The 19,842-nt window shown below is 44.8% G+C and overlaps 1 protein-coding gene across 1 annotated transcript in view; it reads right to left on the bottom strand.

Moving 5' to 3' along the window:
• LOC134812228 (solute carrier family 35 member F6-like) overlaps positions 1-19,842 on the bottom strand; it is a 47,048-nt gene that overhangs the window by 15,905 nt on the left and 11,301 nt on the right. Inside the window, exons 5-9 of the mRNA XM_063819493.1 lie at positions 7,234-7,385; positions 6,912-7,028; positions 6,486-6,581; positions 6,017-6,137; positions 5,753-5,899 (exon numbers count right to left, since the gene is read on the bottom strand). Coding sequence (XP_063675563.1) covers positions 5,753-5,899; positions 6,017-6,137; positions 6,486-6,581; positions 6,912-7,028; positions 7,234-7,385 — 633 coding nt within the window. The remainder of the gene's footprint in view (positions 1-5,752; positions 5,900-6,016; positions 6,138-6,485; positions 6,582-6,911; positions 7,029-7,233; positions 7,386-19,842) is intronic.

Here is a 19,842-nt window from a genome sequence, read left to right as displayed (position 1 = left end):
CTTACTGTGTTTCTCTTCTCGTGAGGCCTCTAACAGGTTCAACAACTCTCATCTATAATATAGACTTACTGTGTTTCTCTTCTCGTGAGGTTAACAGCTTCAACAACTCTCATCTATAATATAGACTTACTGTGTTTCTCTTCTCGTGAGGTTAACAGCTTCAACAACTCTCATCTATAATATAGACTTACTGTGTTTCTCTTCTCGTGAGGTTAACAGCTTCAACAACTCTCATCTATAATATAGACTTACTGTGTTTCTCTTCTCGTGAGGTTAACAGCTTCAACAACTCTCATCTATAATATAGACTTACTGTGTTTCTCTTCTCGTGAGGTTAACAGCTTCAACAACTCTCATCTATAATATAGACTTACTGTGTTTCTCTTCTCGTGAGGCCTCTAACAGGTTCAACAACTCTCATCTATAATATAGACTTACTGTGTTTCTCTTCTCGTGAGGCCTCTAACAGGTTCAACAACTCTCATCTATAATATAGACTTACTGTGTTTCTCTTCTCGTGAGGCCTCTAACAGGTTCAACATTCAACAACTCTCATCTATAATATAGACTTACTGTGTTTCTCTTCTCGTGAGGCCTCTAACAGGTTCAACAACTCTCATCTATAAAGTAGACTTACTGTGTTTCTCTTCTCGTGAGGCCTCTATCAAAAGAACTAACAACTTCTCACTGCCTAGTGTGATACTCATTTTGTTTACCACTTTATCTTTTATTGTTTGATTGATATGTGGCAGTGAAGTGTTAAAGTGGCGTGAAAAGAAAAGCTGCAACAGCTGGTTTTTATCAGATGTTCTTGTTTATGACAATACTGGAACAGCTGACTCATACCTTGTTCGCTCTGTTAAGCTAGTTTTACTTTATGCATCCATCTTAACGTCTATCCTAATAGTAATATCTACTCTGATGTTTACCATCAGTGGTCAAGACTTCTTGGATAATGCCCGTTTTAATACTTTTTCCACTTAATTCCTTGTTACTGACTTACGTAAACGAATGACACTTCACCCAACGTATGTTTTTTATTGCTTTGGACTCCTGCCAATTTTCGTTATAAATGTAGCGTATTCTTCGCTTTAGTATGTCATCTAGATTCCAGTCTAGTGACCGACTAGTGACCACTAGTGACCACTAGTGACCACTAGTAACCGACGAAGATAGATAATTCTTTGGTTATCACGATCTGTTCCTCACAGGCTATTGCACTATCAGGCTCCTCAACCTGGAGCAACCATTGTGCTCACATGTCATAACTCCCAAACACATTTTCTTTATTTGAACCATGGAACGTTTAGTATAGGACGAGGATTGGAGCTATGCATCTGAATAATATGACTATTCATTATGCGTGGTATGGGACAAAACCCTGCAGCAGACTACATTTAACACTGTTTTATTATGATTATCATGTCCGAGTTGACTTTTAAATGTCCTTTAAAATCATTGCGACTGGGATGGCGTCCTAAGCCTATGTTACTCCCAGAGACTATGTCACTATTGGTAAGATACTCTCTGCTCAGTCTATTCGAACAATTGTTGAACAATACAACAACAAATACAAGAGTATTTGTAATGCATTTTCACAGTCTATTCGAACAATTGTTGAACAATACAACAACAAATACAAGAGTATTTGTCATGCATTTTCACAGTCTATTCGAACAATTGTTGAACAATACAACAACAAATACAAGAGTATTTTTCATGCATTTTCACAGTCTATTCGAACAATTGTTGAACAATAAAACAACAAATACAAGAGTATTTGTCATGCATTTTCACAAATAAAACAGAGGTTCAGAACAAGTAACACCTACTCTATGCTATGATATCGGTCTAGCAAATTTATATTCGTTCCTGCTTATTTCTCAGGTGTCAGGTAATTGGTTGATATCAATTAAATAGATATAACTAGTTTTAAAGCTTATTAACAATAATACAAATAGTGACAGGCCAGAAAAAAGTACGTCCCCAACCATTACGCGTTTGGATCACCAGATATTATTCAGTTCAATAAAAAAACACTGATCGGCTAAAAATATGAGCGCTACAGTAATGTGCATGTATGTGATAACCGTCAAAATGATCACCAATTTGGTAACAGTTCTATTGTAGTACACCAAGGACAATGACTTGTCAGGCGCTGTCAAGATACTTGCTGTTGGTTTACCTTTCCGGTCTCATAGCAGGTGAGATTGTTCGGTAATAGTAAATTATATAAACTGAGTCATCTTAAGGGGGCCGGGGGGGAAGGGGGGCTTTATGGAAACTATTTGGAAATGGACTTATAAGTATCGACTTCATTACATTGATAAATACTATTATATCGATTTCTCCAAATTTTTCAGCGCCAGATAAAAATATATTTAATAGGTTGGACGATTCCAGACAACACCCATATTCCACTGACCCTTGATCAGACCTTGGAGGTGAAGACAACTGAGCTGTTCAGTACCGGTAACGCCTTCACGGTATGGTTCCACCCTTACAGCAGTGTTCAATACTTCCTCAACATGCAGTGTAATAATGACGGATGTTCTCAGTGGTCGTATGTTGTGAAAGAGTGCATGACCAACTCCTTCGACCACCGCTACCTCACCACCACCTCGGGTGGGGACAAGTTGTGGAAAGTAACGAGGGGGTGGGATTTCTTGACTCTTCAGTGTAATGGAGTAACGGTTCTGAGCTGGAACTATCCTTCCAGCTACATTGACGGGTTTACTCAGTGTGCCAGCGTGTGGCAAACCCAGTTTACATCTGTAGCAGTTGACTCAAACGGCAGTCCCATAACTGGGCTACAAGCTGGGGCAGTGTACGTGAGGAAATCTGGTAAGTATGGGCTACAAGCTGGGGCAGTGTACGTGAGGAAATCTGGTAAGTAGGGGCTACAAGCTGGGGCAGTGTACGTGAGGAAATCTGGTAAGTATGGGCTACAAGCTGGGGCAGTGTACGTCAGGAAATCTGGTAAGTAGGGGCTACAAGCTGGGGCAGTGTACGTCAGGAAATCTGGTAAGTATGGGCTACAAGCTGGGGCAGTGTACGTAAGGAAATCTGGTAAGTATGGGCTACAAGCTGGGGCAGTGTACGTCAGGAAATCTGGTAAGTAGGGGCTACAAGCTGGGGCAGTGTACGTCAGGAAATCTGGTAAGTAGGGGCTACAAGCTGGGGCAGTGTACGTAAGGAAATCTGGTAAGTAGGGGCTACAAGCTGGGGCAGTGTACGTAAGGAAATCTGGTAAGTAGGGGCTACAAGCTGGGGCAGTGTACGTGAGGAAATCTGGTAAGTATGGGCTACAAGCTGGGGCAGTGTACGTGAGGAAATCTGGTAAGTATGGGCTACAAGCTGGGGCAGTGTACGTGAGGAAATCTGGTAAGTATGGGCTACAAGCTGGGGCAGTGTACGTGAGGAAATCTGGTAAGTATGGGCTACAAGCCGGGGCAGTGTACGTCAGGAAATCTGGTAAGTAGGGGCTACAAGCTGGGGCAGTGTACGTCAGGAAATCTGGTAAGTAGGGGCTACAAGCTGGGGCAGTGTACGTGAGGAAATCTGGTAAGTAGGGGCTACAAGCTGGGGCAGTGTACGTGAGGAAATCTGGTAAGTATGGGCTACAAGCTGGGGCAGTGTACGTGAGGAAATCTGGTAAGTAGGGGCTACAAGCTGGGGCAGTGTACGTCAGGAAATCTGGTAAGTAGGGGCTACAAGCTGGGGCAGTGTACGTCAGGAAATCTGGTAAGTAGGGGCTACAAGCTGGGGCAGTGTACGTAAGGAAATCTGGTAAGTAGGGGCTACAAGCTGGGGCAGTGTACGTCAGGAAATCTGGTAAGTAGGGGCTACAAGCTGGGGCAGTGTACGTAAGGAAATCTGGTAAGTAGGGGCTACAAGCTGGGGCAGTGTACGTCAGGAAATCTGGTAAGTAGGGGCTACAAACTGGGGCAGTGTACGTGAGGAAATCTGGTAAGTAGATCTCTACTTTCAGGAGAGATTGGGGGGGGGGCCAACCATATTAAAGTATATTAAAATGTAGGATTTTTCCCGATTTTGACCCGGGGATATACTTTAATATACTTTAATGTACTTTAATATACTTTAATATATCCCTATCTCCTTGGAGGCCTACATCAAAAATTGTTACCCAAAATAAGCTTGAAATGCAATTCTTAATCGATTCCAAAAAGTTCTTGAAAAAATATTGAAAACTGATGGAGTTATTTCAATTTTAATGAAGTCATTTTGGCTAGTATTCCGAACCGAGATATTATGTGCAATTTTCCCAATTTTGTTCATGGAGGTCTTTTTACTTAGTATCCACTATATTCAACAAACACTGAGTTATATCTTTCACATAGAGTTAGTCTCATTAAAAAATATTGAAATTTTATCGAATTTGGGCAAAAGCGAATTTGGGCAAAAGCGTATACCCAAATATGGGCATATTTTTTAAAGCTCATAGCTCAGCCAATTTTTGACCAATCTGGATGGAAATTCATGTACTAGTCCTAAAACAGGCTTATCTTGCGAATCTGAGTGAAAAATATAGTTCTTCATGTAAATCTTAACGAAGAATATAAATCTTCTAATTGTAGGTATATTAAAGTATATTAAAATGTAGGATTTTTTCCGATTTTGACCCGGGGATATACTTTAATATACTTTAATATGGTTGGCCCCCCCCCCAGAGATTGTAAAAATCAGCTGTTTAACTTGAGCTAATTCAGGGTCCGATCTGAGAGACTTAGAGACAGCCTGATAGTAATTGACTTGTTGTAAACAGATGATAGCTGAGAATACCCTGACAACTCTTTATCCCCACAGCACCTTGTTCAGAGATACCACCACAATGGGACCACGTGACATCCTCCGCAAGCTTCCCTGTAGACCCAGGAGCAGTGATCACAGTGTCCTGTTCCCCTGGTTACGAGATGACAGGGGATGCGGTGGTAACGTGCTCCGGCTACAATGATTTCGTGTACAAAGTAAAGCCTCAGTGCCAACTAGGTGAGTATGGGATATTTCTTAGGTTTCTAGCAAGCATGGCTACTCCACAGCATTTCCATTGTTGTTATCTGATTATAGTGCCTTATCAGTTATCACAAAGAGTGTGTATATGTAATTTGTAAGATAAAAATACGCTAAACATTGTCTTAGTACAGTTAATACAGCCATTCATTTAGAAAGCTTGAGCTCTTAATCCCGACCTTAACCGCTCTTTAACATCTCAGAAAAGTGCGGAGCTCTACCGGACAGTTGGAGCGACTACCTGAGGACCACACCGTCCCTACCAGTGTCACATGGCACTCACGTGATGCTACACTGTAGTCAAGACAACCTTCTGTTGCTAGGCGACAGCTCGGTAAAGTGTATGACAAAACGTCAATGGGAGTACAGAGCCCTGCCCCAGTGTGTAGTCAAACCAGGTAATTAGTGGGAGATAGTAGATGTAGTAGATCTGTCATGTAGATGTAGTAGATCTACTATCTATAATTTGTTAGTGCGCGCCGGTAAGCCCTACCATTTAGCCGATGGCCTCACTCTAAAGTCTCGCCTTATGAAACCCTTACTCAGATATCGTCGACAACAAAATACTGCAACTATGATATCCATAGACTGTAGCTATAAGATAAAGTGTACCTAACAAACAACAAAATAAATATTTAATAAAATGTATAATACAGTAACCATTACCAACCTGGAGCTATTATAATATCTTTGTAGATGAATATATAATACAGTAACCAACCTGGAGCTATTATAATATCTTTGTAGATGAATGTTCCCATGAGAAGTAGCACGAACCCAGCAAGCTCGTACCCAATACGACGAGGGTTTGTGTTCTCCCACCCCACACATAGCCCAAACCCCCAAACTAGGATCGTCCTCAGGGAATCTGAGGAGGGTCGGGGTTTAAGGACGGGGAAATTGATATTTGGTTGGTTGCTATAGTTACTGACAATTCTTGAAATTGTTGTTGGAACTTTTGAAATAGTTGAAATAGTTGAATTACCAATGATCATGCGGGTAGTAGCATTGAGATAGGTGGTGACGCTCACACCCGACCAGTTAAACACAGCGATACTCAGGATGAGGCCCACCGAGGCCAGTATCAGTTGTTTACTGTGTATTACCTGAAGGGGAATGTATAATGTATATAATGTATATAATGTATATAATGTATATAATGTATATAATGTATATAATGTATAATGTATAATGTATAATGTATAATGTATAATGTATAATGTATAATGTATAATGTATAATGTATAATGTATATAATGTATAATGTATAATGTATAATGTAAGAGGGAAACTGTATTTTGGTGACGTCACATCAATGGTGAGGGTGATTTGTGAGGCTCCTTAGTGATTATGTAATGTGTGCAACTGTGACATAAACCCAAGAAAAATGGTATAAATCAGATAGCTCAGTCGCCCGAATCATTCGTGAAATCTCATAATATTATCACTACCACCTGCAGCAGACCATCTATAGGGTTCTCCAGATGATTAAGTACATCCTTAATGTTGCTCTCGTTGCAGTAAGGATCACTCATGTTGACACTTGCGTCCTGATTAACGATTTTGTTGGTTATCAAAAGCTACTGTGTTACTTACGCCATGACAACGCCATGACAACGCCATGACAACGCCATGACAACGCCATGACAACGCCATGACAACGCCATGACAACGCCATGACAACGCCATGACAACGCCATGACAACGCCATGACAACGCCATGACAACGCCATGACAACGCCATGACAACGCCATGACAACGCCATGACAACGCCATGACAGTAAAGACATCAAGACTCAAGAGGCAAAGATTTAGTAATGCCTTAAACTATTTTGTCTTTTTTTAAGTAACATTCCAAATAAAGAAGTATGACTCTGACCTGGTTAAAATCAGAGATAACAGAACTAATCTGTTGAGGGAATTGAGGGATGTAGTAAAAGATAAGGTTTAGTAAGAGCGATGATATCAGACCCCAGGTCCCCTCCCACCCCACAACCTGAGAAAATTCAGTCTGTCAGCAGCCTGGCAGTCAGTCAGCAGCCTGGCAGTCAGTCAGCAGCCTGGTATCAATAACCGGAATAAATAGAAAGTAAATAGAAAGCAGAACATGTACCTACAAACTCTAAAAACTTCCACAGTATACTTGCTGTAATACACCAACCTGCAAAGCGGGTACGTCATACTGACTGATATACACCAACCTGCAAAGCGGGTACGTCATACTGACTGATATACTTCTGCTCCGTTATCATCTGAATGGCGACTATCAGTTGAGCAGCTAGGATCAACACAGATCCTATCATAGGGCTTCTAGCGTCCTTATTTCCAGCGGCTGCGGCTGCTGAGTCTCCAGCTGAAATAGTGGCGATGTGAACAGAGAAAGGTCTTACTAGAGGAGGTGTTATTAGAGGAGGTGTTACTAGAGGAGGTGTTACTAGAGGAGGTGATACTAGAGGAGGTGTTACTAGAGGAGGTGATACTAGAGGAGGTGTTACTAGAGGAGGTGTTACTAGAGGAGGTGTTACTAGAGGAGGTGTTACTAGAGGAGGTGTTACTAGAGGAGGTGTTACTAGAGGAAGTGTTACTAGAGGAGGTGTTACTAGAGGAGGTGTTACTAGAGGAGGTGTTACTACAGGATGTGTTACTAGAGAAGGTGTTACTAGAGGAGGTGTTACTAGAGGAGGTGTTACTAGAGGAGGTGTTACTAGAGGAGGTGTTACTAGAGGAGGTGATACTAGAGGAGGTGTTACTAGAGAAGGTGTTACTAGAGGAGGTGTTACTAGAGGAGGTGTTACTAGAGGAGGTGTTACTAGAGGAGGTGTTACTAGAGGAGGTGTTACTAGAGGAGGTGTTACTAGAGGAGGTGTTACTAGAGGAGGTGTTACTAGAGGAGGTGTTACTAGAGGAGGTGTTACTAGAGGAGGTGTTACTAGAGGAGGTGTTACTAGAGGAGGTGTTACTAGAGGAGGTGTTACTAGAGGAGGTGTTACTAGAGGAGGTGTTACTAGAGGAGGTGTTACTAGAGGAGGTGTTACTAGAGGAGGTGTTACTAGAGGAGGTGTTACTAGAGGTAAGAGGAGGTGTTACTAGAGGAAGTGTTACTAGAGGAGGTGTTACTAGAGGAGGTGTTACTAGAGGAGGTGTTACTAGAAGAGGTTTTACTAGAGGAGGTGTTACTAGAGGAGGTGTTACTAGAGGAGGTGTTACTAGAGGAGGTGTTACTAGAAGAGGTGTTACTAGAGGAGGTGTTACTAGAGGAGGTGTTACTAGAGGTAAGAGGAGGTGTTACTAGAGGAGGTGTAACTAGAGGAAGTGTTACTAGAGGAAGTGTTATTAGAGGAAGTGTTACTAGATAAGGTGTTACTAGAGGTAAGAAGAGGTGTTACTAGATAAGGTGTTACTAGAGGAAGTGTTACTAGAGGAGGTGTTACTAGAGGAGGTGTTACTAGAGGAGGTGTTACTAGAGGTAAGAGGAGGTGTTACTAGAGGAAGTGTTACTAGAGGAAGTGTTACTAGAGGAGGTGTTACTAGAGGAGGTGTTACTAGTTTATTATTCTTATTCTAGGACTGATTCTTACCCCAATCACTACTCTTAATTTATATTTTGATAAAGGTTACCTCCCAGAATTGCTGTCCAGCTGGACCAGACGTTCACTTTTAGTTATGACCTATAATAAAGTAAAATATGGATAATAATTTAAAATAACCAGTAATAACAGAGGCGGTTTTAACTATTGTTAATTATTGTTATCAGATGTACTGAGGAGTGCACAAAATAATGGCAAACAACCCACTTATAAATAACTCGCAAACTTACTAGGACCACAAGGTTGCTGAACTTGATATTCTAAAAACTTATTACACTATTTTTATTTCACTTATTCAAATTAACATTGGTTATATTTCTCGCCCTCTTCAACTGAGATGATTTGTAAGCAAATCATATTATATTGAATCGTTAACAAAGTTGGGGCCCGAATATTTATAACAGTGGCAATTATATAATTTATAAGCATTTGTAAATTATACGGTGACCTTGTCATGACTTTAGCCACTACATAACCACGAGAAGACCCCAATTGATCAATTAGTCTATTGTTAAGCAGATCAACAACCAATACGCTGGTCACAACCTCATTAAAATGAACCACGTCGGCATTTCGTATAGCTGGACTATAAGCAGAATTCTAGAGTCAGTAGACCTCTATTTGGACTAAGTCAGTAGCTTAACAACGCGAGACTTAGGCAATATAATTACTGTTCTAGCAGCAACCAGTACCATTTCTAACCGGTCTAGCAGCAACCAGTACCATTTCTATCCAGTCTAGCAGCAACCAGTACCATTTCTATTTGTTCTAGCAGTAACCACTAACCAGTACCATTTCTAACCGGTCTAGCAGTAACCAGTGCCATTTCTATTAATTGTAACCAGTACCATCTAAGTTGTTTTGACTTTTTTACAATTAATTTCTTTATCTCGATATCTCGTTATCTCTTTATCTAGTTATATCGTTATCTTTATATCTTTACCTTTGAGTCGTTATGTCGTTGGGTAGTTATCTTAACCTGAGCACGCGAACATAGCGTTACCAAGGCGATATGACTCGAGGCAATATAACGTTCTAGTTGTAACCGAAACATAGTTTATTAGTTCTATCACCTAATGCATGTATCTCAAGATTGTTATGTTATCGTGTAAACTAGCAAACTACTTAAAGTAGCGTGTTAGAATGCTGAAGTCCGTAGGATTCGAGAAGCCACTGCTGCAATGCTATATTTTTCTAACCCAAAGTAAAAATATGTAGAGACATTCTTTAAATTCATTTTTCTAACATTATATCAGGATGAAGAGGATCTCTACAATGACTATAAAGCGCTTTGTAGTGATCTACTGGATATTCGGCTTCACCTCAGGGTCTGGAATTGATAGCGGTTAGTAGTTTTCAGACTTCACTATTACTTCACTGTTATTAGTTTTATCGTGTCAGTCTTCGTCCGCTCCGCAAATGAACGCTTGCTCGTCGAGTAAGTTGTTGTCTTTATAAATACTGGCAGAATTGTCTATTTCTATCGTTTGGTAATCTTCAGTTTATGAGGTGCGTCGTGCACGTGTGGGTCACTAAACACTATGCTGTAACTATGCTGTAACTATGCTGTAACTATGCTGTAACTATGCTGTAACTATGCTGTAACTATGCTGTAACTATGCTGTAACTATGCTGTAACTATGCTGTAATTATGCTGTAACTATGTTGTAACTATGCTGTAACTATGCTGTAACTATGCTGTAACTATGCCCAAATACAAATTCTAACTATCCGCTTACTTAAATTCCCACAGGCTGGATAACAGTTACCAAAGATACAAAAGTCAACATAGAGTCTTCTCCCCTGGAGATACAGACACACTCGCAGGGCAACCTGAGGATCATCTTCTACGGGAACGAGGGAAACGCGGGAAAGATCGACATAGAGGTTTCCAGTGGTACCTCAAAATACCGTCTAAATGAATGTATGAATAAACATGATGACTTCCATCCAAATATCATGACCGACGGAAATGCTAATATTTGGAGATTTTAAAAAAAGGGGGGGGCCCCTTTGTTTTTTGGGGGGGTTTTTTTTTTTTTTTTCCCCCGGGGGAACAAAAGGGGGGGGGAAAAACCCCAAAAGGGAAAAATTTAAAAAATTAGTTTTTTTTTTTGGGGGGGTTTTTTCAAAAAATTTTTCCCAAAAAAATTTTTTGGGGGCCCCGGGGGCCCGGGGTTCCCTTTCCCGGGGGAAAAAGGCTTTTTAAAAAAAATTTTTTAAAAATTTTAAAAAAACCCCCAAAAAAAATTTTTTTTAAAATTTTTTGGGCCAAAATTTTAAAAAGGGGCTTTGGGGGGGGGGGGGGGGAAAAATTTTTTTCCCAAAAGGGGACCCCAAAGTTTTTTTTTTTTGGGGGGGGCCCTTTTTTTTCCCCCCGGGGAAGGGGGGAAAAACCGGGGTTTTTTTTTTGGGAAAAGGAACCCCCGGGGGGGGGGGCCCCCTTTGGGGCCGGGGTTTTTTTGGGGGTTAAAAGGGGGGGCCCTTTTTTTTTTTGGGGGGGTTTTTTTTTTTGGGGGGGGGGGGAAAACCTTTTTTTTTTGGGGGAAATTTTTTAAAAAAATTTTTAAAAAAATTTGGGGGGGGGGGGAAAATTTTGGGGGTTTTAAAAAAAAAGGGGGGTTTTTTTTTTGGGGGGGAAAATTTTTTAAAAAAAACCCCCGGGGTTTTTTTTTTAAAAAAAAGGGGGGGGAAAAATTTTAACGGGGGGGGGGGGGGGGTTTTTTTTTTTAAAAAAAAAAAAAAGGGGGAAAGGAAAAAAAGGGGGGGGGCCCAGGGTTTTTAAAAAGGGAAAAAAAGGGGGGGTTTAAAATTGGGGGGGGCCCCAAAAAAAAAGGGGGCCCCCGGGGGGGGGGGTTTTTTTTAAAAAAGGGGGGGGTTTTTTTTTTTTAAAAAAAAAAAAAACCCCCCCCCCCCCCCCCCCCCCCCCCCCCCCCCCCCCCCCCCCCCCGGGGGGCCCCCAAAAATTTTAAAATTTTTTAAAAAAGGGAAAAATTGGGGGAAATTTTTTGGGGGGGGTTAGTTGTTTTTAAAAACCCGGGGGGTTTTTTTTTCCCGGTTTTTTGGGGAAAAAAAATTTTTTGGAAAAAAAAGGGGTTTTAAAGGGTTCCCCAACGGGGGGGAAAAAATTTTTGGGGGGAAAAAAAATTTTTTAAAAAAAATTTTTTTTTTTTTTGGGTTTCCAAAAATTTTTAAAAATTTTTGGGGGGGGGGGGGGAAAAAGGGGGTTTGGGGGGGGGGGGTTTTTGGGGGGGGGGGTTTGGGGGGGGGTTTTGGGTGGGGGGTTAGTTTTTTTGGGGAAAAAAGGGGGGAAAAAGGGGGGGAACGGGGGGGGGGAAAAAAGGTTGGGGGGGTTTTGGGGGAGGGGGGGGGGGGGTTTTTTGGGGGTTTGGTTCCCGGGGGTTTTTTGGGGGGGGGGGTTTTTTGGGGGGGGGCTAAGGGGGAAAGGGGGGGGGGGGGAAAGGGGGTTTTTTGGGGGGAAACCGGGGGTTTTCGGGGGGTTTTTTGGGGGGGCCTAGGGTTTAAAGGGGGGAAAAAATTTTGGGTTTTTTTGGGGGGCCCCGGGGGGTTTTTTAAAAAGGGGGGGGGGGGGGCCCCGGGGGGGAAAGGGGGAAAAAATTTTGGGGGGGGAAACTTTTGGTTTTAAAAAAAAAAGGGGGGGGAAGGGGGGGGGTTTTTTTGGGGGGGTTTTTTTTTGGGGGGAAAGGGGGGAAAAATTTTTGGGGGGGGGTTAGTTTTGGTTTAAAAAAAGGGGGGGGAAAAAAAAAAAAAAGGGGGTTGGGGGAAAGGTTTTTGGGTTTTGGGGGAAAGGGGGGCCGGGGGTTTTTTGGGGGGAACCGGGGGGGGGGAAAAAGGGGGTTGACGGGGGGGAACTTTTTTAAAAAAGGGGGTTTTGGGGGGGGGGAAGGGGGTTTGGGGTTTTGTTTTCAAAAGGACCCCGCTGAACCCCGGGGGGAGCTAGCGTGAAGGCCCCTTGGTTTTGGGGGAACTATTTTGGTGCGGGGTTTTGCGAAGGGTGGAGCTGGGGCGTAGGGACTTGTGTTGGGGGGAAAACTATTGTGGGTTCAAAAAAGAGGGTCAGCTGAAGGGGGGAGAGCGTATACTTTTTGGTGGGGGAACTAGTTTTTGTTTTTCAAAGGGGGTCAGCTAAAAACCCGGGGGGGGGGGGGGAAAGCTGCGAAAGTGACTTGGTTGGGGGGGAATAGTTTTTTTTTTTTTTCAGAAGAGGTCACGAACGGGGGGGAGAAAGCGTAGGGGGGATTTGTTTTTGGGGGGGAATATTGTTTTTTTCAAAAAGAGGTTTCAGCTGAACGGGGGAGCAGGTATGACTTTTGTTTTTTGGGGGGGAAAAACATTGTTTGTTTAAAAAGGGGATTAGCTGAAAGGGGGGGCCCGGGGCTACCTTAGTGATTTTTGGGGGGGGGGGAACTGTTTTGGGGTTGGGGGGTTCTTGGGGGGACTGCTGTACTTTGGGGGAACAGGTGGGTTAAAAGGGGGCCAATTAAAAACGGGGAGCCAGCTAGGGGGGAAACTTTGTGGGGGGGAACTTTTGGTGGTTTTTTTTCCCGAAGGGGGCAGGAAAAAGGGCGGACTAGCGAGTGATTGGTGGGGGGGAACTATTTTTGGTTTTTAAAAGAAGGGGGTAACGGGAAAATTGCGGGGGATTTTTTGGGGGGAATTTTGTTGGTTACAAAAAGGAAATTCGCTGAACGGGGGGTTTCGTAGGGGGGGGGGACTTTGTTGGGGGAACAAAATGGGTGGTTTTCAGAAGGGGAAAATCCAAAAGGGGCGGAGCAGGTAGGGTTGACGTGTGTTGGGGAAAACCCTTTTTTTTGTTGTTTAAAAAAAAGGGAAAATCAAACTAAAACGGGACAGCGAGGGGAACCTTGGGGGTTTGGGGAAAAAACTATTGGGTGTTCAGAAGGGGGTCAGCTGAACGGGACCTCCCCGTATTGACTTTTTTTGGGGGGAACTAGTTTGGGGGTTTCGAAAGGATCGCTGAACGGTAGCAGCGAGTGACTTGTGTTGGGGCCCTATTGTGTGTTCAAAAGAGGAACCCTGAACGCGGGCAGCGTATGACTTTGTTGGGGAAAAATAGTTTGTTTCAAAAAGGGGGTCAGTAAGGGCGGAGTTTTGATTTTGTCTTTGTTGGGGAATGTTTTTTTGGTAAAGGGTCCTGAACCGGAGTTAGCGTAGGGATTTTTGGGTTGGGGAACAGTTGTGGGGTTAAAAAGGGATCAGCGAACGGGGGGACTAGGTAGTGACTTGTTTGGGGGGAACGTTTGTTTTTCAGAAGGACCTGACGGGCCGGGAGTTTTACGAGTATTTTTTTTTGGGGGAATATTTTGTTTTTTCAAAAGGGTCCTGAAAAGGGGGGGGTAGCGTTTTAACATGTGGGGGGGGAAATAGTTTGTGGTTCAAAGAGGATCCTGAAACGGGAGAAGCTTGTATTTTTGGGGGAAAATTGGGTTTTTGGGGGGAAAGGTTTTCTTAAGGGGACATACCGTGACTTGGTGGGTTGGGGAAACTTTTTTTGTGGTTCGAAAAGGTTTCCCCGAACCCCCCGGGGAAAGGTAGTGCTTGTGGGGGGGAAAACTAGTTGGGTTAGAAGGGGACAGCTAAAAGGCGGCGGAGCTGCGTAGTGGGGTTGGGTTTTGGGGGAAAATTGTTTGTTGGGGTTCGAAGGGGGATCACTGAAGGGCGGGTAGGTGTTGACTTGTGTTGGGGGGAATAGTTTGTTTTTCAAAAAGGATCACTGAACGGGGGCCCCAGCTAGAGGTTTGTGTTGGGGGGGAACCTTGGTTGGGTTTCAAAAGGGAGATCAGCTTGAAAACGGGGGGAAAACCCCAGTGACTTGTTTTTGGGGGAAAATGTTGGTGTTTTCAAAAGATGGAACGGCCGGGCCCAAAAAAGCGTAGTAACCCTTTGGGGGGGGGGGAACTTTTGGGGTTTCAAAAAAGGTCACTAAAAGGGGGGGAGCTAGCGTAGGCTTGTGGGGGGGGAAATTGGGGTTTTTAAAAAAGGAAAGTGAAGGGCGGACAGGGTGACTTGTTTTTGGGGGGGAAAAGTTTTTTTTGGGAAAAAAAGGTTCGCTGAACGGGGAGCTAGCGTAGTGTTTTGTGTTGGGGGGAAAACTATTGTGTTGTCGAAGAATAAACTAACGGCGGGGCTAGGATTGGGGGGTTTGGGGGGGGAACAAGTTGGTGTTCAAAAGGACCTTTGAAGGGGGGGTTTAGGAATTCCTTGTGGGGGGGGAATATTGGGGTTTTTTCGAAGGGGGTCACGAAAGGCGGGGAGCTAGGTGTGACTTGTTTGGGGGGGGAAAACTAGTTGTGTTTTTTAAAAGGGGGTCAGCTGAACGGGGGAGCTAGGAGTGAATTTGGGTTTGTTTGGGGGAACTGTTTGTTTAAAAGGGGGTCACTGAAGGGGGCAAGCGGAGCATTGGCCCTTGGGTGGTTGGGGGGGGAAACTGGGGTTTTTGGTGTGTTCAGAAGAAGGGATTCGCTGAAAGGGGAGCAAGTGATTTGTGGGGTTTTTTTGGGGGGAAATATTTTGTGTTTCAGAAGGGATCGCTGAACGGGGGGGAGCTACGTAGTGATTGTGTTGGGGGAACTATTTGGGTGTTAAAAAGGGGGTCAGCTAAAGGGTGGAGCTAAAAGCCGTATATTGTGTTGGGGGGCTTTTTGTGTGTTCAAAAGGGGAAATTTTGAAGGCGGGAAATGTTAGGGGCGTAGTGACTTTTTTTTGGGGGGGAAACTATTTGGTGTTAAAAGGGGGTCACGAACGGGGGAGCTGGCATATTGGGTTTTGGGGGAACTAGTTGGTGTTTCGAAAGGGTCACTGAACGGGGGGGGAGAAAAAGGGGACTTGGGGGTTGGGGAACTAGTTGTGTTCAGAAAAAAAGGCACTGAAGGGGGAGCAAGCGAGTGAACTTGTGTTGGGGGAAAATTTGGTGTTCGGGAAGGGTTCAGTTTAAACGGGGGGGGACCCTTTTTAGCGATGACTTTTTGGGGGTGGGGGGAAAAAACTATTTTGTGTGTTCAAAAAAGAAAAAAAAACAGCTAACGGGGGGAGCTAGCGATGACTTTTTTGTTGGGGGGAATAGTTTGGTTTTGGGTTAGAAAAAGGTTCACTAACCCCGGGGAGGGATCAGTGACTTTGTTGGTTAATTTTTGTTTAAAAAAAGAGGTTCCCCTGAACGGGGGAGCTAGCGTAGGACCGTGTTGGGGGGAACATAGGTGGTTTTTAAAAGAATGGGGGTCCGTGAACGGGAGAAAGGAAAGGATTGGTTTGGGGAACTATTTTTGTTTTTCAGAAGGGGGGTCGGGGTTTTTTAAGGGGCGGGTGTCAAAACGTAATGCCCCCCTTTGGGGGTTTTTGGGGGGGGAACAGTTTTTGTTTTTTTCAAAAAAGAGGAAACAGCAAAAACGGGGGGGGACTTGGAAAGTGTTGGTTGGGGGGGAAAATATGGGTTTAAAGAGGGTCAGGCTGAACGGGGGAAGCCGGGCAGTTGCTTGTTTGGGTTGGGGGGAAAATTGTGTGTTCAAAAGGGGGAAAGGGTCCTAAAAAACGGCGGGGAACGGGGGGGGATTTTGGGGGGGGGTAGTTGTTTTCAAAGGGATAGTAAAAGGGTGAAAGCTAGCGTATGCTTGGGGTTTGGGGGAAAAATTTTTTGTGTGTTAAAAGAAAAACAGCGAACGGGGAGTTGCGTAGTATTTTTGTGTTGGGGGAAATTGTTGGGGTTTTCAGAAGAGGTGCTGAAGGTGGAAGCTGGGTAAGTAAAACTTGTTTTTGGGGGAAAAACATTTTTTGTGTGTTCAGAAGGGGGTCAGTAAGGGGGGGGCTAGCGTAGATTTTGTGGGGGGGAAAAACTATTTTTTTAAAAAGGTCCGTTTGAACGTGGGCTAAGGGGTGTGCTTGTTGTTGGGGGCTTTTTTTGGTGATCAGGAGGTAGCGAAACGGGGAGCTAGGTTTTAGGATTTTGTTGGGGGGGGGCTAGTTTTTTTGTTCAAAGAGGTAGCTAACGGGGGAAGCTAGCCGTTTTGGACTTGTATTTGGGGGGGAAACTAGTTGTGGTTGTTCAAAAAAGGGGTCACTGAAACGTGGAGCAGCTTTGATTTGGGTTTTGGGGAAAAGTTTGGGGTTTCAAAAAGGTCAGCTTGAACGGGGAGCCCCAAACCCCTTTTTGGGACTTTTTGGGTTGGGGGGGAAACCCCCAAGTGGTTTGTTCGGGAAAGGGGGTTCCCTAAAAACGGGGGATAGCGTAGGACTTGGTGGGGAAACTATTTTTGTTTTTCGGGGGCCCCCCGCAAAACGGGGGATTTAGCGAAAAGGGTGACTTGGGTTGGGGGAAACTTTTTGTGTGTTTTCCCAGAAGGAGGGAATTTAAAAAGGGGGGAACCCCCGTAGTGACTTGTGTTTTGGGGGAACGGGTTGGGGGTTAAAGAGGTCACTAACGGTTAAAGCGGGGCGATTTTGACTTGGTGTTGGGGGAAAACAGTTGTTGGGTTTTAAAAAAGAGGATATCCAAAAAGGGGGGGCTTAGCGTATTTCCCCTTTGTTGGGGGGAAACTAGTTTTTTGTGTTTCAGAAGGGATCGGGGCTGAAAAGGGGGGGAGCTTAGCGAAAAGGTGAATTTGGGGTTTTGGGGAACTAAGTTTGTTTTGGGGTTAAGGGGGTCACTAACGGGGGGCTAAAAAGTGACTTGGGTTTTTGGGGGGGGAAGTTTTGTTGTGTTTCAAAAAAGAAAAGGGGTCAGCAAAACAAGGGGGGGGCAAACCCGGGTAGTGCCCTTTTTTTTGGGGGGGGGGGGAACGGGGGGGTTTTTGTGGTTTTAGAAAAAGGGTAAAGCTAACCCCTGGGGGGAGCCTAAGGGGGAGGGGATTTGTTTGGGGGGAAATTTTGGGGGTTTTTTTCGGGGGGTTCGCGGAACCCGGGGACTAGCGAGTGACTTTTTTGGGGGGAATAGGGGGATAAAAGGGGGGGTTTCTTTTTCGGCGGGAAAGTGGAAGTGAGGGGAAAAAGGGGGGGAACAGTTTAAGGGGGATTCAGAAAAGGGGTCGCTTGAAGGGGGGGGAGCAAAGGGCGAAGGGGGGAAATTTGGGGGGACTTTTTGGGGTTTTAAAGAGGGGTAGTGAACGGGGAGCAGCGGGTAAACTTTGTGGGGGGGGGAATAGTTTGTTTTTCCCCAAAAGAGGTCGTGAAGGGGGAGCTACGGGACTTGTGTTGGGGGAACTGTTGTTTTGTTCAGAAGGGGTTTTTCAGCAAAAGGGTGGGTGGGGAAGTGACTTTTTGGTTTTGGGGGGGAAACAGGGGGTGTTTCGGGTGATCTAACGGCGGAGCAAAAGCGAGTGAACTTTGTTTTGGGGGAAACTTTTTTTTTTTCAGAAAGGCGGCTGAACGGGGACCCCTACCCGAGGGGCCCTTTTGTTTTTGGGGGGAAACTTTTTTTGGGGGGGGTTTTCCGAAAGGGTCCCCCAAAACGGGGGGAGCTAGCGAGTGGACTTGGTTTTTGGGGGGGGAAACTAGTTTGGGGTTTCAGAAGAGGTCAGTAAAACGGGGAGCGGGCTAGTGACTTGGTTGGGGAACTATTTTTGGGTTTCAAAAGGGGAGGGTCAGCGGGAACGGGGGGGGGCAAGGGAAAAAGGGGTTTTTTTGGGTGACGTTGTGTTCGGGGGGCAGGAAAAGGGGTGGGGGTAGGTTTAATTTTGGTGTTGGGGGGGAAAAAACGGTTTTTGTTTTCAGAAAGAGGTTTGGGGAAAAACGGGGACGGGGAATGTTTGGGTTGGGGAAAAACTAGTTGGGGGGTTTTTAGAAGGGAGGGCAATTTGGACGGGCGGGGCAACAAAGGGGTTTTTGGGGTTTTGGGGGGGGCTGTTTTTTTTTTGGGGGGGTTCAGAAGAGGTCACTGAAAAAACCGGCGGAGCTAGCGTTAGTGACTTGTGTTTTGGGGGAATTTTAGTTTGGTTTGGGAGAAAAGGGGTTTCACGAACGGGGGAACTAGCGTAGGGGGGACTTTTTGGGGGGGGGGAACTAGTTTTAGGGGGTTTCAAAGGGGTCACTAAGGGGGGGAAAGTCATGACGTTTTGGGGGGGAACTAGTTGTGTTTCGAAAAGAGGGTCACTGAAACTTTGGGGAAGCGTAAGTGACCTTGTGGTTTTGGGGGGGAAAAACTATTTTTGTGTGTTATAAGAGACCGGGGGAACGGGGGAGCAACGGGTATTTGATTGTGTTGGGGGAACAGTTGTGTTCAAAAGGGAAACCAAAACGGGGGAGCTAGCTTTTAGTGATTTTTGGGGGGGGGAAAAATATTTGTGTTTTTCAGAAGAGGATCCTGAACGGGGGAGCTGGTAGTGATTTGGGTTTTGGGGGGGGAACTAGTTGTGGTTCAAAGGGGGTCAGCTTGAACGGGGTAGCAGGGAAACTTGTTTTGGGGGGACATTGTTGTTCAGAAAGGGTCGCCCTGAACGGGGGGGCTAGCGTAGGGGGAAACTTGTTTTGGGGGGGGAAAACAAAATTGGGTTTTTCAGAAGGGGATCACTAAAACGGGGACAGCGTAGTGATTTTGTTTGGGGGGGGAACATTTTGTGTGTTCAAAAGGGTCAAAAAAACGGGGATAGGAGCGGTTTGGGGGAAAAAGTTGGGTTTGGAGGTTAAAACGGGTGGAGCTAGCTTTGGGGGAAATTGTTTTGGGGGGGGGGGAACATTTTGGTGTTTTCAAAGGGGGTCAGCTTTAACGGTGGAGCTCGAGTGGCCCTTGTTGTTTGGGAAACTATTGGGTCGGGGGGTCGCTAAAACGGTTTTGGGGGGCAAGCGTAGTGACTTGTTTGGGGGGGGAACTGTTTGTTTTTTCGAAGAGGTCACAAAAAGGGGGACCCCTAGCGTATTACGGGGTTTTTTTGGGGGGAACTAGTTGGGGTGTTCAGAAGAGGTTCCCCCCACTGAAGGCGGAGAGCGAAAAGGCCCCTTGTTTTTGGGGGAAAAACTAGTTGTGTGTTCAAAAATCACTGAACGGGGGAGCTGCGTATGACTTTGGGGGTTGGGGGAACTATTTTGTGTTTCCAGAAGAGGGTACTGAACGGGGGAGTTTAGCGTAGGGGGGCTTGTGAATTTTGGGGGGAATATTGTGTGTTCAAAGAGGACAGCTAAACCGGGGGGGGGAGCTAGCGGGTAGGGGATGTGTGGGGGGGGAAAAAGGTTGGGGGTTTTAAAAAAAAGGTCACC

The sequence above is a fragment of the Bolinopsis microptera genome, chromosome 3 (assembly GCF_026151205.1).
Source record: "Bolinopsis microptera isolate Bmic1 chromosome 3, MBARI_Bmic_1.0, whole genome shotgun sequence".
In the NCBI taxonomy this organism is placed as follows: domain Eukaryota; kingdom Metazoa; phylum Ctenophora; class Tentaculata; order Lobata; family Bolinopsidae; genus Bolinopsis; species Bolinopsis microptera.
Note: the sequence above shows the minus strand (reverse complement) of the source record. Positions and strands in the feature narration are given on the sequence as shown.